The sequence below is a fragment of the Piliocolobus tephrosceles genome, chromosome 4 (assembly GCF_002776525.5).
Source record: "Piliocolobus tephrosceles isolate RC106 chromosome 4, ASM277652v3, whole genome shotgun sequence".
NCBI classification, from domain to species: domain Eukaryota; kingdom Metazoa; phylum Chordata; class Mammalia; order Primates; family Cercopithecidae; genus Piliocolobus; species Piliocolobus tephrosceles.
Window position 1 is genome coordinate 136279891 of NC_045437.1, and position 13890 is coordinate 136293780.

Here is a 13890-nt window from a genome sequence, read left to right on the forward strand (position 1 = left end):
ATTTCTTAACAGCCCTGTGAATTTGGGACTATTGGTGCCCCTTTGTAGATGAGGAAATACAAGTTCAGGAGAAAGGGCAGATGAGTCCAAGGTCTTACAGAGAGTTTGTTCCAGAACTGGGCCTGGAGCCAAGGCCTTTTGACCTGTCTTGTCAGCCTCTTTCCACTCTTGTCTTCCTGCAACCACAGCCCGATCACAATAACCACAACCACGCTGACATTAACAGCTATCATTTAGTGATCATTTATTATGTTCCAGGCACTGAGTTAAGCTTTTAATATTTTTTGGTTAATAGCATGCTCACAACTGCACTATGAAGTAAAGATTATTCTATCCCCTAAATAATATAAAGAGGAGAGGTTAAGTCACTTTCCCAAGGTCACACAGCAGCTTGCTCATTGAATTTGCACTAGAACCCAGGCAGTTTGAGGCTGAAGCCCATGTATGTAATAGTGTGCTGTTCTGCCTCCTTACCTGAGGGTTATGATCAGAACAGCTGCCACTTACTGAGTACCTCCTGTTTGGTTAGCTCCAGGCCAAATACATGTATCATCCCATTTAGTTCTTACAACAAACTTTTGAAGAAGTTATTTTATTACCATTTTTAGGGAAGAAAGAGCCAAGGCACCATGAGGTAGGGTGTGCTGGTTAGGGAGTAACACACACACAGGCGACTCTCGGACCATTGAGCCGCCTCCTTGGAGGAGTGGTGGGAGAAGCAGGCTCCCAGGCAGGGACACTCATGGAATTTCAAATGGCTTGCTGAGAGCCACGAGCAGAATGCCTTCCCTGTTCCTAGCAGACGGCTCTTGCACAGGCTGGGCATATGTGACCCCAGGACAAAAATGCTGCACGTATCAGACCATATTTCCAGCATCCTTGGATAACACAGGGAATGAAAGAAATGAGGATCAGGTTCCTGGCAGCCACGCTGCAGCTGTCTGAGGCGGAGGGTGCTGGTAGGGGCAGGGAAAAGGATGGGGAAATGCATTGCCATACAGGTGCCTGATGGTGGCCCTGGATCTCCTTCTGGTGCTTGGGCTGGCCTTTGGCAATCATTTCTCCCTCCTGTGTGGCGACTTAACCCCTCTCAGGGCTGGTCCTGACCTCTGGGCCCTTCCTGGGACACGGGCCTCTCTCTAGACTGGATACACCTTTTCTCTACTCTTACCACCAGGCTGAATGAGATGAGCACTGGGCTTGGAGCCAGGGCATCTGGGATTTAGCCCTAGCACTGCCACCTTCCAGCGGAGGGACCCTGCCCTGTCACCTAACCGCTCTGGGCATCAGGTCGCAATATTACCCTCGCACAGCTTCTGGGTGTGTCCTGCCTTCTTTTCACACGTCCTGTGTCACTTAGTCTTCTTGAAACCACTGAGTTTTATGGAAAAAAAAAAAAAATCAGACTTTTTTTTTTTTTTAAGTCTGTCCCTGTAGCCTGGGACTGGGCTAGCCTTTCAGTAACCGTATCAGTATCACACAAAGCCAACCCCAGTGTCCTCTGAGTCTTCATTCCTCTACCGAGAGAATGGATTTTCCTCTCAGAACAAGCTCAAAGATCTTCCTGACTTCCGCAGTCGAGGGTGTCCTCCCTCTCGTCCCCTCACATGGCTTTCTATCCCTCCCTTGCTCTGCAAGCCTGCCTGATGGAACCCTCATACCTGTCTCCATTTTGCCAAGGACAGTGGGGCCCACCTCTGCCTCCTGAAGCAGACCCTGCAGAGTTACTCCTGACCTCAGGCCTTCCCTGGGAGTCTCGCACTGCTGACTTGTGCAGAATCTCATCTCAGAGCTTGCAAATGGCCCAAACAATATGCTGGAAGGTATATGGATGGGGGGGTGGGCTGGGAGTGCTGAGAACCCAACATTTTCTTCTTTTTTTTTTTCCCTTTCCTTTGAGACAAGTTCTCACTCTATCACCTAGGCTGGAGTGCAGTGTCATGAACATGGCTTACTGCAGCCTTGACCTCCCAGGCTCAAGCAATCCTCCCACCTTAGCCTCCCAAGTAGCTGGGACTATAGGAGCGCAGCGCACCACCATGCCCAGCTAATTAAAATAATTTTTTTTTTTTTTTGTAGAGATGAGGTCTCAGTGTGTTGCCCAAAGCTGGTCTTGAACTTTTGGGCTCAAGCAATACTCCTGCCTCGACCTCCCAAAGTGTGAGAATTACAGGCATGAGGCACCACGCCTGGCCCCTTCTTCTTATAACTTTTCCTGGTTACAGAAGTAATACATACTTATGATGAACACATTCAATGTTACAGACACACGTTAGGTAGAAAGAGACGGCTACACTCTGAAGCCCTCCCACTCCCAATGGCCACTAGGGACAAAGGCTTCATGGCACTGTGAGTCATTTCCAGAAGTGAGATGGGCTGGGTGCGGTGGCCCATACCTGTAATGCCAGCATTTTGGGAGCCCGAGGCAGGAAGACTGCTTGAGGCCAGAAGTTCAAGACCAGCCTGGGCAACATATGGAGACCCGTCATTACAAAATATTAAAAAATTAGCTGGGAGTGGTGGTGTAGACCTGTAGTCCCAGCTATTTGGGAGGCTGAAGTGGGATGACTGCTTGAACCTTGGGGTGCTGAGGCTGCAGTGAGTTCTGATCACATCACTGCCCTCCAGCCTGGGCAACAGTGTGAGATCCTGTCTGAAAAAAATGGTTTTTTGTGGAGACCTCCAATTTATTTTATGTAATATTTTCTCGTTTAGATATGCTCTAACTTATTTATCCCCAAAGGACGTGCATTTGGGTCATTTTCAATCTTCTGCTATGGTAAGTGACATTTCAGCAAATAAATCTTTGCTCATCACTGTCTGTCTTGGATAAACTCCTGGGCATGGAATTTCAGGTCAAAGAATGTGCTTGCTCTGAAATGTAATGGATTTTGCCAAATTGCTATTCACAAAAGATAGATCCACTTACATTGCCCCAAAGCCTACATTTTTCTCACTTAATTTGGTCACATTGTCCTTGTTGGATACTTTCTGTCTCCTGTATCTCATAGTTGGAGATATCCTAACTGTGGCCTCCTGGGGACACTGTGCAGTTTCCTTTCTGCTCATCCTGCTGCCTCCACCCCTAATCCAAACAACCCCTCATATCTGTGTATATCAGAGGGCTTTTTCACACAGCATCTGATTTGATCCTATCTTGTGGGGTATGAAGGAAAATCGTATCAGCACAATCTGGGATGTGAGGACTGGAGGTCAAACAACTGGCCCAGGGTCCTAGGACGGAAGGAGAGCCTCCTTGCTGAGCACCTTTCCCACCATACACCATTGTCCAAAGATGGCCTCCTAAGTCTGGGAAGGGTAGTATCAAGGAGGTTTATCAGTTGGAAGTGATGCCACTAACACACTAACAGTTACTGCAAACACTGATGTGGGCCAGAGACTGGGTATATAGAGGTGGACAAAACCTCCTGCCTGCCTCCAGGGAGCATGTGGATATGGGAGTGCAACATGGGTTGGTTCCCAGGCAGCATGGGGAGCCATCTATATAAGCTGAGATTGGAAAGATGAGTGAGGGTTGGCCAGACTAAGGAAAGGCGTTTCAGGAGTGGACGGTGTGGGCCTGCAGAGAGGGGCTAGCCCATAAGCCTGGATCTTACATGCAGTCTTGTCTGGCCGGGTTTGCCCTGCTCCATATCCATTCTCCCTTTTGGGCACAGCACCTGGACTTTCCTTTGGGTAACTAGCCCATCCCCACCTTCCTGGCTCCAGGATGGGCATGTGACTGCAGGTGACCAATCGCAGTATTGTTCAGGGATGGGCATGGGGCCAGCAGGTCAATGAGACTCAACCTGGGGACTTGAACAAGATGATGGGAAAAGCAGACTCTCTTTTCACGGGCTGCTGAGGATCTCCATGAGAAAAAGCCCACCTGAGAGGGAAGCCAGCTCAGATAAAATACGGCCTAGGCATTGAGAGAGACCTAGCCCGAGTGAGATGAGTGAGCCCCTGCATCCAGCCCGGCCTTAGGGTCTATCCTGGAATTTCAGTTGTGTGAGCCTATCAATTCTGGTTTTTGCTTAAATCAGATTGACTAGGGTTTTGGTTATCTGTAAGCAAGAATCCAGACTAATGCAATGGGATAAGAGGAAAAGGGGGAAGGAGAGAGCAGCAGGGTCAGCTCATGAAGCTAGCTGGAGGCTAGGCTATGGAGTTAAAGACTTGTCCAACCACTAGAACTGGGAAGATTCTGACTTCCAGGTGAGAACTTTGCTCTGCTGAGAGAGACAGACAGAGAAGGAGGGAGGGAAAGGGAAAGTTAATGACTTTTCTAGAAATTTCAGAGCTGTTGGAACACTTTTTGGGGGTTTTCTCATCAGGATAGACAGTCCGGTCTGGAATCAGCCCTCAGCCCTGAAGGTACATGTTGATTGATCTTAATTTCTGAAAATACGCTCATGCCTTTCAGACTGGGCTTCTCTCTGTCACCAAGAAAAGGGATCTCTTAGCAGAAATGAATCAGAGGGAATTTGGTCCTTTGTAAATGCCCGGTTCTGGTTGAAAGAGAACACCTGCATTCCAGCAGGGCGCTGCCAGGGATGAATGGGCTCGCCTGTTCCCCTCAGCCCTGCAGGCAGCCTTTCCACAGGGTCCTGGGAGACAGTGCACTGGCAGATGGGCTGTTGCTGGCTCCAGGAACTCTCCTTTTCCAAGCCAGGAGAGAGAAAGCCCAAGGAGAAAAGTCTCCCTTCCGGACCTCAGGAGCCTCCTCATTACACTGTCTCATTTCCTCCGGAAAGGGATGGACATAATTGGATCAAATGGAAATGTAAGCCAGCCTCCTTCCCCCTCCCGGGTGAGAGCTTTCCAATATGGCTTCATTACCAAGTCTATTGTAAATAACTGTGGAGAAAAATGCCATTTGTTCTGCCATAATTGCCTGATGAGCATCAGTAGAGGGGTCTTTGAAACACATAGAATGAAATCATTTTGGGCTGGTTTAGAAATTCCTTTGTGCAAATCTTTCTCCATTCACTGTTCTCCATAGAGGGGGTTTCTGAAAGGGGTCTTTTAGACCAAGTGAGCCAGTTAGGAGCTTGGAGGCTGATTCTGGCCAGGGACACACTGACGTGGAATATTCAGCCAATATTTATTAATTGCTGTCAACTAAAAAAAAAAAAAAATGAAGCTTTTCAAGAATTAAAGTTAGTTTTATTTAGAAGTCTTACTGAAGATTATAGATCAAGGCCTGTAGCCTAGGAGGAGGCTTTTAGAAAGTTCTCTCAGACTCCTCCAATGTCGTATTTTAGTTTATACATAGGTGGTGAAGATTTAGTATGTGGAATATTACATCAAGGTTTGGGTGTTAGAGTACATCTGGTTATAGATTACAGAAGCATAGTCACTAATCTTGTCGGACGTTATTTTATGAGCAGAGAAAGGCGAGGACTAGGGTCATTTATCTTTGATGGAATGTAGTGACTCAGGCAAGAGACATGGGGGGCCTGAGTTCTATCCTGTTTTGCCTTTAAAATATCTTTCCAGATTTCTGCACAGTGTCCCGGAGTCAGGGGCTTTGTGAAATTCTCCTGGCAAAGGGAAATGGGCAAACATGGCCTCTTACATTTGCTACTTTATCTCACAAAGTTTTTGGTCATAAATTAATTGTCTGGTTGTGTTGATAAGACTAATATTGATTGCCTTCTGTAGTTAGGCGGGCTCTTGTTTAGGAAGGTTGGTAATTTTTAGTTATAGTTGTATCAGACCTAGTGTGTTTTTTAGCCTTTTCTTGGAAAATATGTTTTGGATTGAATGTAGTTCTCATTAGTATGATGTGGGGGGGTTTTGATGGTGTCTTTTTTTTTGTATTTAATACAATATTTTAATACGATTATTATGAGGATATTATAGATTCTATACAGTAATATATACTTCATAGTAATGAAGTCTGTTGTAGATTGAAAAAATATGATATTTAATAAAATTGGAATATATATTTGTATACTTTTAATTGTATTTTTTTTACACATATTTATTAGAGTCTTTTTAATGAAAAGCAATGTTGGACTAGAATTTATTGTGAATGCGTTTAGAGAAGAATTTAGAATAATTCTAAATAAGTGACAAAAATAGAATAATCACAGTTAAAATTTGATAAAAGTTTTTGATTTTTTTTTTTTTTTTTGACACGGAGTCTCGCTGGGTCGCACAGGCTGGAGTGCAGTGGCACGATCTCGGCTCACTGCAAGCTCTGCCTCCCAGCTTCAAGCAATTCTTCTGTCTCCACCTCCTGAGTAGCTGGAATTATAGGCACGCATCACCACGCGTGGCTAATTTTTGTATTTTTAGTAAAGATGGGGTTCCACGATGTTGACCAGGTTGGTCTTGAATTTAGTTATTTTATTCTATGTAGTATTTTAAAATGATAACCAGAATTATGGCTGACAGTGTTATATCAGAACTACTAGACTTTTATACATTTTACATATTTTTAGAATATTTATAATTTATATAAGTATCATTTTGGAAAAGATTTAATACAATAATAAAAATTATGACTCATAAAAATTGGTCTCATAGTGTCTTTTCTGTGTTGGGCCAGGCTTTAGGTACCTGGGATATGGCAGTGAGTGAAACACAAAAAGACCCCTCCCCCACTGACTACACTTTGCTGGTAAACTTGGAATGCCTCAGAATGCATATCAACACCCACCTGGGACAGCCCTTACCAATGGATCAGAGCTGGCCACGCAGGGACTAGAAACCTATTTGCTATCTCTCTCTCTCTCCCTCCCTCCCTCTTCCCCTCCTTCTCTCTCTCTTTCTTTTTTTCTTTTTTTAAATGAGATGGGGTCGTGTTGTGTTGTCCGGGCTGTTCTCAAACTCCTAGGCTCAAGAGATCCTCCCACCTCAGCCACTGTTCCTGGCCCTATTTGCCACTTCCGACTTAGACTGTTATTAATTCCATTAACTAAGAGGTTGCAGAATATCCAAGTAAATTAGGAATAATCCCAGAAGAGGCAAAAAAAAAAAAAAAAAAGAAAAAGAAAAAAAAAATCCCAGAAAGGGTGAGGCAGAGGTCCATAAAACATGGCAGGTTTTCAGAACAGTCTGGGTATGATTTAAACAACAACAAAAACAGGTCAGAGCATGGGCTTTGGAGTCAAGCAGACCTGCGTTCGGGCCCCAGTTCTGCTTCTTCTGGCTGTGTGAGGCCTTGGTCTGAGCTTTGCTTGCCTTCCTGGTGAAACAGGTATAATAATGGTACCACTCTCCTAAGGCTGTTGTGAGGATTAAACAAGTCAGCATTTGTGAAGGGCTTGGCACACTGTCCTGTTAGCTATGATCAGGACTGAAATTCACTTGTTACACACTGGAGTGGATGCGCCATTGTTTATAGCTGGTATCTGTTCCGACTGGATGTGCTTGTGTCATCACAGTTGTTACATATTTTGAATATTACCCTCTTATGTGAATATTAATTTTATTTGGGTGGCTGGTCTCCTTATGGGAGACAACTTCAGAACTCTGGTGGTTAAAATAGATATAAACTGGCTGGGACAGTGGCTCACACCTGTAATCCCAGCACTTTGAAAGGCCGAAGTGGGTGGATCACCTGCGGTCAGGGGTGATCTGATCAGGGGGTCGAGACCAGCCTGGTCAACATGGCGAAACCCCATCTCTATTAAAAACACAAAACATTAGCTAGGCGTGGTGGCGGGCACCTGTAGTCCCAGCTACTCAGGAGGCTGAGGCAGGAGAATCGCTTGAACCTAGGAGGCAGAGGCTGCAGTGAGCTGAGATTGCACCATTGCACTCCAGCCTGGGCAGCAGATTGAAACTCCATCTCAAAAAAAAGAAAAGAAAAAGATATAAACTGCTTTTCAAACCTAAATAACATCAGTAGAATTCTAGGTTTTTTTTTTTTTTTTTGGCTAATCAAGAATTTATGTTCTCCAGTTCTGAACTACCCAACCACTGTTGCAGATAGTAATATTAATGTATCAATAATAATCTTTAGGATAATTTATTAAGACGCACCTAATAAGCATGGTCTCACTTAATCCTCTCAACAACTCTGTGAGGATTAACATTTCATTAAACCCATTTTATGGAAGTAGAAACCGAGGCTCAGTGAGGTGAGGATTCCTTGCCCAAGATCACACAGCTGGCAGGACATGGCAGAGCTAGGATCTGATCTTGGCACTCTAGCGCCAATACCAAAGCCTTAATTCACTGTGCCTGACAATGGTCCTTTGCATTGAAAGTTGAGGCCTGACTCAGGGGGCATCAGAGTTGTGTATGCACAGGGGTCAGATCAGTAATGGTATTATCTGTCCCTCGTGGGTTGGGGATATGCCTTAGCCAGGGGTCTAAGCTGTTAGAAGCTGACTCTGACAAGCCACAAGGGCATGGGACAAGCTAAACCTCCCCTCGGAAGGTCTAAGCCTTCACTTGAGAACAAGACAGATTCCCACAAATAAAGTGGAGAATGCAGCCTTGGAAGTTTGGGTGCTTAACTAGTTATTAGTTAACTAGTAACTCCTTTACCACTACTGTCAGAAAGCTTCTAGAGCCCATAGGCTGGTCAAGTAGGTTACAGTAAATACTTACTCACTGAAACTTTAACAATTTCTACCAATTATTAATTGCTGGTCATGTTCCCAGGTTGTGTGCTAAGCACTTTCTAGATATGCTTGCACTTAATCTTCACGATAGCTCTGTAAGCTAGGTAGTTATCATGATTCCCTTATTTCAGATGAGGAAAGAAAGCTCAGGCGGGTCATCTAACTTGCTCAAAGTCAGATAGCTACTGATGATGGAGTTGGGATCTGAATCTAGGCCTGTGACTTTGCAACTGGAGCTTATGCTCACTGGTCTTTGTCAAACTCCCAGAGCAACAGGTACAAAAGGGAAAACTTGAGGGGGTGACCGAGAGCACTCCTCTAGGCCTACGTATCCTGTTTGGCCTTCCTAGCTTCTCTGGCCCACTGCTTATTTGCTGGAAATCTCAATCTCAGACCCGCCATCTTGAGTAGAAACAAGACCTTATTCCAACATCTTAAGAAGACACAAGGCAAATGCCAGTCAGAGCTGTGGTGAAGACCAGCCTTTGGCAGCTGGAGGGTACTCCCCTTCCCACCCACACCTCCCCCTCCACCACAACAAAGAGTGGCCCATGAGCCCCTGTCTTCTTCACCTGATGGGCTGAAGGGCTATAGAACCCTGAGGTCTCCAGTCTTTCCAAGCTCAGGCAGAAGCTGAGGCACCTACTGGGACAGGCACTCAGGAGGTGGTGCCAAGAAGGGGGCGTCCGGAGGGCTGGCTCACCTTGAAGGAGATTTCATACTGCTCCCCTCCCCAGATCTCCAAGCCTGGGTCATACCCGCCCAGCTCCCAGAACCACTTCCGATCCACAGCAAACAGTCCACCGGCCATCACGGGAGACCTGTCAGAGAAGAAGAACATGGCATGAAGGTGCAGATGTCCTGGCTGCGTGCTCTCTGATAACGGCGTTCCCCCAGTGATGGTGTTCCATGATGCTCCCTGAACACAGCCCAAGTGTCTTCCAGGGAGTCCAAGGCCCTTCCAGGCATTCCCCTTTCTTGCCTACAACTTCCTTTCATAAGAGCTACATTTTAACCAAATGGGACCCGAAGTTCCTTTACACAATTAACACCTAAGAGTACTTGTGAAATGAAATCACAGTACTTTGTCCACATGGGACCTATAGCTGTATCATAAATATGTACACGTTAGTCCTCTCACTAAATGGTCCAAGTTGGTCTCTCCAAAAGTGTCTGTTATAGAATCTCTTAGAGAGATGAAAAAATATACAGCTTGCTGGGCCCCACCTCAGACCTGCTGAAACAATCCCTGCAGGAGGGAGCCTAGGACTCTTTTTGAACATGCTCCTTTGACAATTGTTACTCAGCAGGCCCGGCATGGACGTTTGTTCTGCTGCGGTGTTTACACAAGAAGCCACGGTTTCTGTCTTTTCAGTTAAACTGGGAGATAAGATTAACTCCATTCATTCATTCTCTCATGAGTTTGTTCATCCCGTGCCAGTTGTGAGGGAGGTGCTGGAAGAATCTCGAGGTCAATCAGTCCTTCAGGGGATAGTGGTGTAGTGGGGCAGCCCCCTCAAGACAGAGGGTGTATAAGGGACTCTGGGAGGTACACACAGAACATTATAGGAATCTGAAAGGAGTGTGTCTGTTTCCAGCTTTTGGGGTAAGGAGGATGGCTGGGGCAAGGGTCAAGGAATGAGGCTCAGGGGAGATGGCCTTTAAGTGGTTTGGACAAGAGGAAATTTGGGGGAGGGAAAGGCACTGAGGGGAGGATAAAATGACGTCAGCAAGGACACAGAGACGACAAATCGTGCAGTACCCACGGGAACAGGAAGTCCGCCTGGCACCGTGCTAAGTGAGGAAACGTCATGCTGCTGACTGCCGGCGTCCCCCAGGGTATCTCACACAAGACTGGCACCTGGTAGCAGCCAACCAGCATTTGCTGTGTGCAAATCTATCACAGTGGCTACATCCTGGTCTGGCTCCACTGGGAAACTCCAAACCCTCAAATCCAAACATTCCAGCAGCAACCTCCATTCCCCCTCCTGGTCCTTGGAAGTGCAAACTCATGGGAAGTGGGCTGATCGCAAAAAGCCCTTAGTCAACCTACAAGCTACCCAAGCAGCTCATCCTTCCAGTAGCAGATGAGCCTTTACAGCACAGGCAGGACTCCTTTAAAAGGGGAGCCCCTGAATATTTACTGAGGGCTTGAATATGCTGGGTGCTGTATTGAACTAATTTATTAATAAAATGAATTTACTCTTCACCTCGACCTCATGTGGCAGGCCTCATTATCATCACCATTTTACACATGTACAGCTGGAGTGCAGACAGGGAACTTGCTCAAGGCCCCATGGCTACAAAGCAGCACTGCTGGGATGTGAATCTCTAACCTAAGCCACAGTTCACACCCCTTGCCACCACAATATACTGCCTCCAGGCAGGCAGGAACACTGGAGGAGCAGGTGATGCATGCAAAGAACAGGGCATGAGAATTGGGAACCTTCACTCTCATTTCTGCTTTCCTTAACCTGCTGTGTGACCTGAGATGCAGTGTTTAACCGTTAACCCTGTGCTGCCCAGGAAGGAGGCCACTGGCCACAGGTGATGACTCTGTACTTAAAATGTGACTGGTGTGAACTGACATGTGCTGTGAGTGTGAGATACACACCGGATTTCTAAAACTTAGGATGAAAAGAGTATGAAAGAACTCAATAATTTTAAAGCGTTGGTTACACGTTAAAATGATAATATTTGAGATATACTGGTTTAAATAAGATATATTATTAAGATGAATTTTGCCTGTTTCTCTTTACCTTAAAAAAATAGTATCACATATGCGGCTTGTATTATATTGGACAGTGCTGACTTAACCTCTTTGAGCCCTATTCCCCATCTAAACAATGGAGTGATAGCTATACTTCCTATCCCACACCGCTAGTGATATGGTTGGCTGCGTCCCCACCCAAATCTCATCTTGAATTGTAGTTACCATAATCCCCAGGTGTCATGGGAGGTACCTGGTGGGAGGTAATTCAATCATGGGGGCAGTTACCCTCATGCTGCTGTTCTCATGATAGTGAGTGAGTTCTCATGAGATCTGATGGTTTTATAAGGGGCTTTTTCCTCTTCGCTCAGCACTTCTCTCTCCTGCTGCCTTGTGAAGATGTGTTTGCTTTCCCCTCTGCCATGACTGTAAGTTTCTTGAGGCCTCCCTAGCCATGTGGAACTGCAAGTCAGTTGAACTTCTTTTCTTTATAAATTACCCAGTCTCAGGCAGTTCTTTGTAGGAGTGTGAGAATGGATTAACACAGCTAGAATAGTTCTAAAAGTACCCAGTACTATAAAGAAATAAGGTATTGACTCCCCTTTGTCTTCTGGAGATTGGGGGGGTCCTGGTTTTTTTTTGGCTGGAGCCACAAATCTACTGCCTGGAAAGGCTGACAGTGTTTCTGACTTGGTGCTTCACGGGAGACTGAAATCGAGGCTTTGCATATGAAAATCAGCCTGGGTCAAAGCAGGTGCAGGGGCCGAGGAGCTGCGCGGAATAGGCATGATATCAGCCGTAAGGCATTTGGGATGCTTGAGGCTTTGCCTCCAGAGAGAGGCCTCTCTGCCCAGCCTGTTCTGGTTTCTGCTGTGTTTGGCAATACTAGTAACAATTCTGAGGGTCCAGTGTGTGCTACTCACTTTACTGACACCATCTCTAGCTCTCACAAAGCTCTAATATTAGTCTCCTTTTTGGATGGAGATATTGGAAAATCAAAAATGTTAAATAATTTGCTCATAGTGAGTGGATAAGCTATGACTGAAAGTGGGGTCGGCCATTGAAACCATGTCTTTTAAACATCCTTGCACCATGCTGTGCCTGTAGATTGCCCACTTGCTGGGCACTCTACCATCAAGTGGGAAGGTGGGAAGCTGTGTAGAAAATGACCAGAATTTCTCTAGCGGCCACTTCCGAGGGTTCTGTCCAAGTAAAAAACAGAAGAGAGACTTCTGGAAGGAATCATGGGAGAGGATGGAGGGCCCCTCAGAAAGCATCTATGCCAGTGACTGTCAACCATGGCCACACATCAGCATCACCCAGGAGCTTTGAAACACAATGATACCTGCATCCCACCCCCAGACTCCAGTGTAATTGCTCTTGAGTGAAGCCTGGGTGTTTTTGCAAGCTCCCCAGGTGATGGGTCAACAGCCAGTGCTCTCTGGTCAGGCCAGCTACTTCTTCAATATCCACATGAGGAGATTGAAGCCCCAGAAGACACTAGCTGGGCCTTTGCTACTGGCCAGCTGTATGACCTAGTCTTAACCTTTCCTTACTGTGCAATGAGGATGACGATGGGCCAAGACCTGTCCTTAAGTGCCTTTCAATGAGTCTGCTTATTGCAAAGGTTCAAACAATAAAGGAGGTTCCAATTACCCCCTTGGTTATCCTGAAAAGTCCATTTTCTGGAGCAATCTATTCTACCTCAGCTTCCGCAGTCATGTCAACTCAGACAAGTTTTGTTTCCTCTCTGAACCACAAGGCCTCCATCAGTCAAATGAGGGTAATTCTACCAACACCTGAGGATCCTACATTATTGTGAGGATCATGCACAATAATGTCAGTAGAAATTGCTTTGCCAACACAGGCCAGTTACTCCTGGTGTTGGTGTTATTCTACAAGGATTTAGGTCAACTGAGGATTGATTCTGAGGTATACGGAAGGTGGAGCAGACTGCATAATGTGATCGTGGCTAAATCATATCTTTGGGCCAGGAAGGGATCTAATAGTAGTGATCCACTGTGTTTAAGATAAAAGAGGCCAAGAGGACCACAAATGTTTGACCTGCTGCTGGAGACGTGGAATCCACTCTTGCTCTCCACTCTTGGCTCAGGCTGGCCCATTGTCCTGGCCACCTTTCGTTTCCTCAGAGAAGCCCAGCTCTTCCTATCTCTGAGCCTGCCCTGGGCCCATAGTGTTAGGGGTTCCTCTCAGGGGCCCTGGGTATGTATGTACCATGCCCACAAAGATGGCTGAGCTTCCAACAGCCCTGCTTCTCAGGCGGGGAGGGTAAGGCACAGAGAAGTGTGGTTCACTGGGGAACAAACTGTGGTGAGAAGTGTGACTCCCCATTTATGGCAGTGTCTGAATCTCCGGAACCTGTGAATATGTTACCTTATGTGGCGAAAGAGACTTCACACATGTGATTAAGGTTAAGTACCTTGAGGTGGGGGGGTTTTCTTGGCAAACCTGATGGAATCACATATCATTAATGTAATCACAGGGCTTGTAAGTGAAAGAAGGAGGCAGGAAAGTCAGAGTCAGAAGGAGATGTGATGAAGGAAGCAGAGGTGTGAAGGAAAGTGGGGAGAAGGA

The 13890-nt window shown here is 46.1% G+C and overlaps 1 protein-coding gene across 3 annotated transcripts in view; it reads right to left on the reverse strand.

Annotated features, from left to right (window-relative positions):
• The window catches only part of GALNT10 (polypeptide N-acetylgalactosaminyltransferase 10), a 231856-nt gene that overhangs the window by 25748 nt on the left and 192218 nt on the right, over positions 1 to 13890 (reverse strand). For all 3 annotated transcript variants that reach the window (XM_023227109.2, XM_023227110.3, XM_023227111.3), the window contains one exon: positions 9289 to 9406. In XM_023227109.2, the coding sequence (XP_023082877.2) occupies positions 9289 to 9406 (118 nt within the window). The remainder of the gene's footprint in view (positions 1 to 9288; positions 9407 to 13890) is intronic.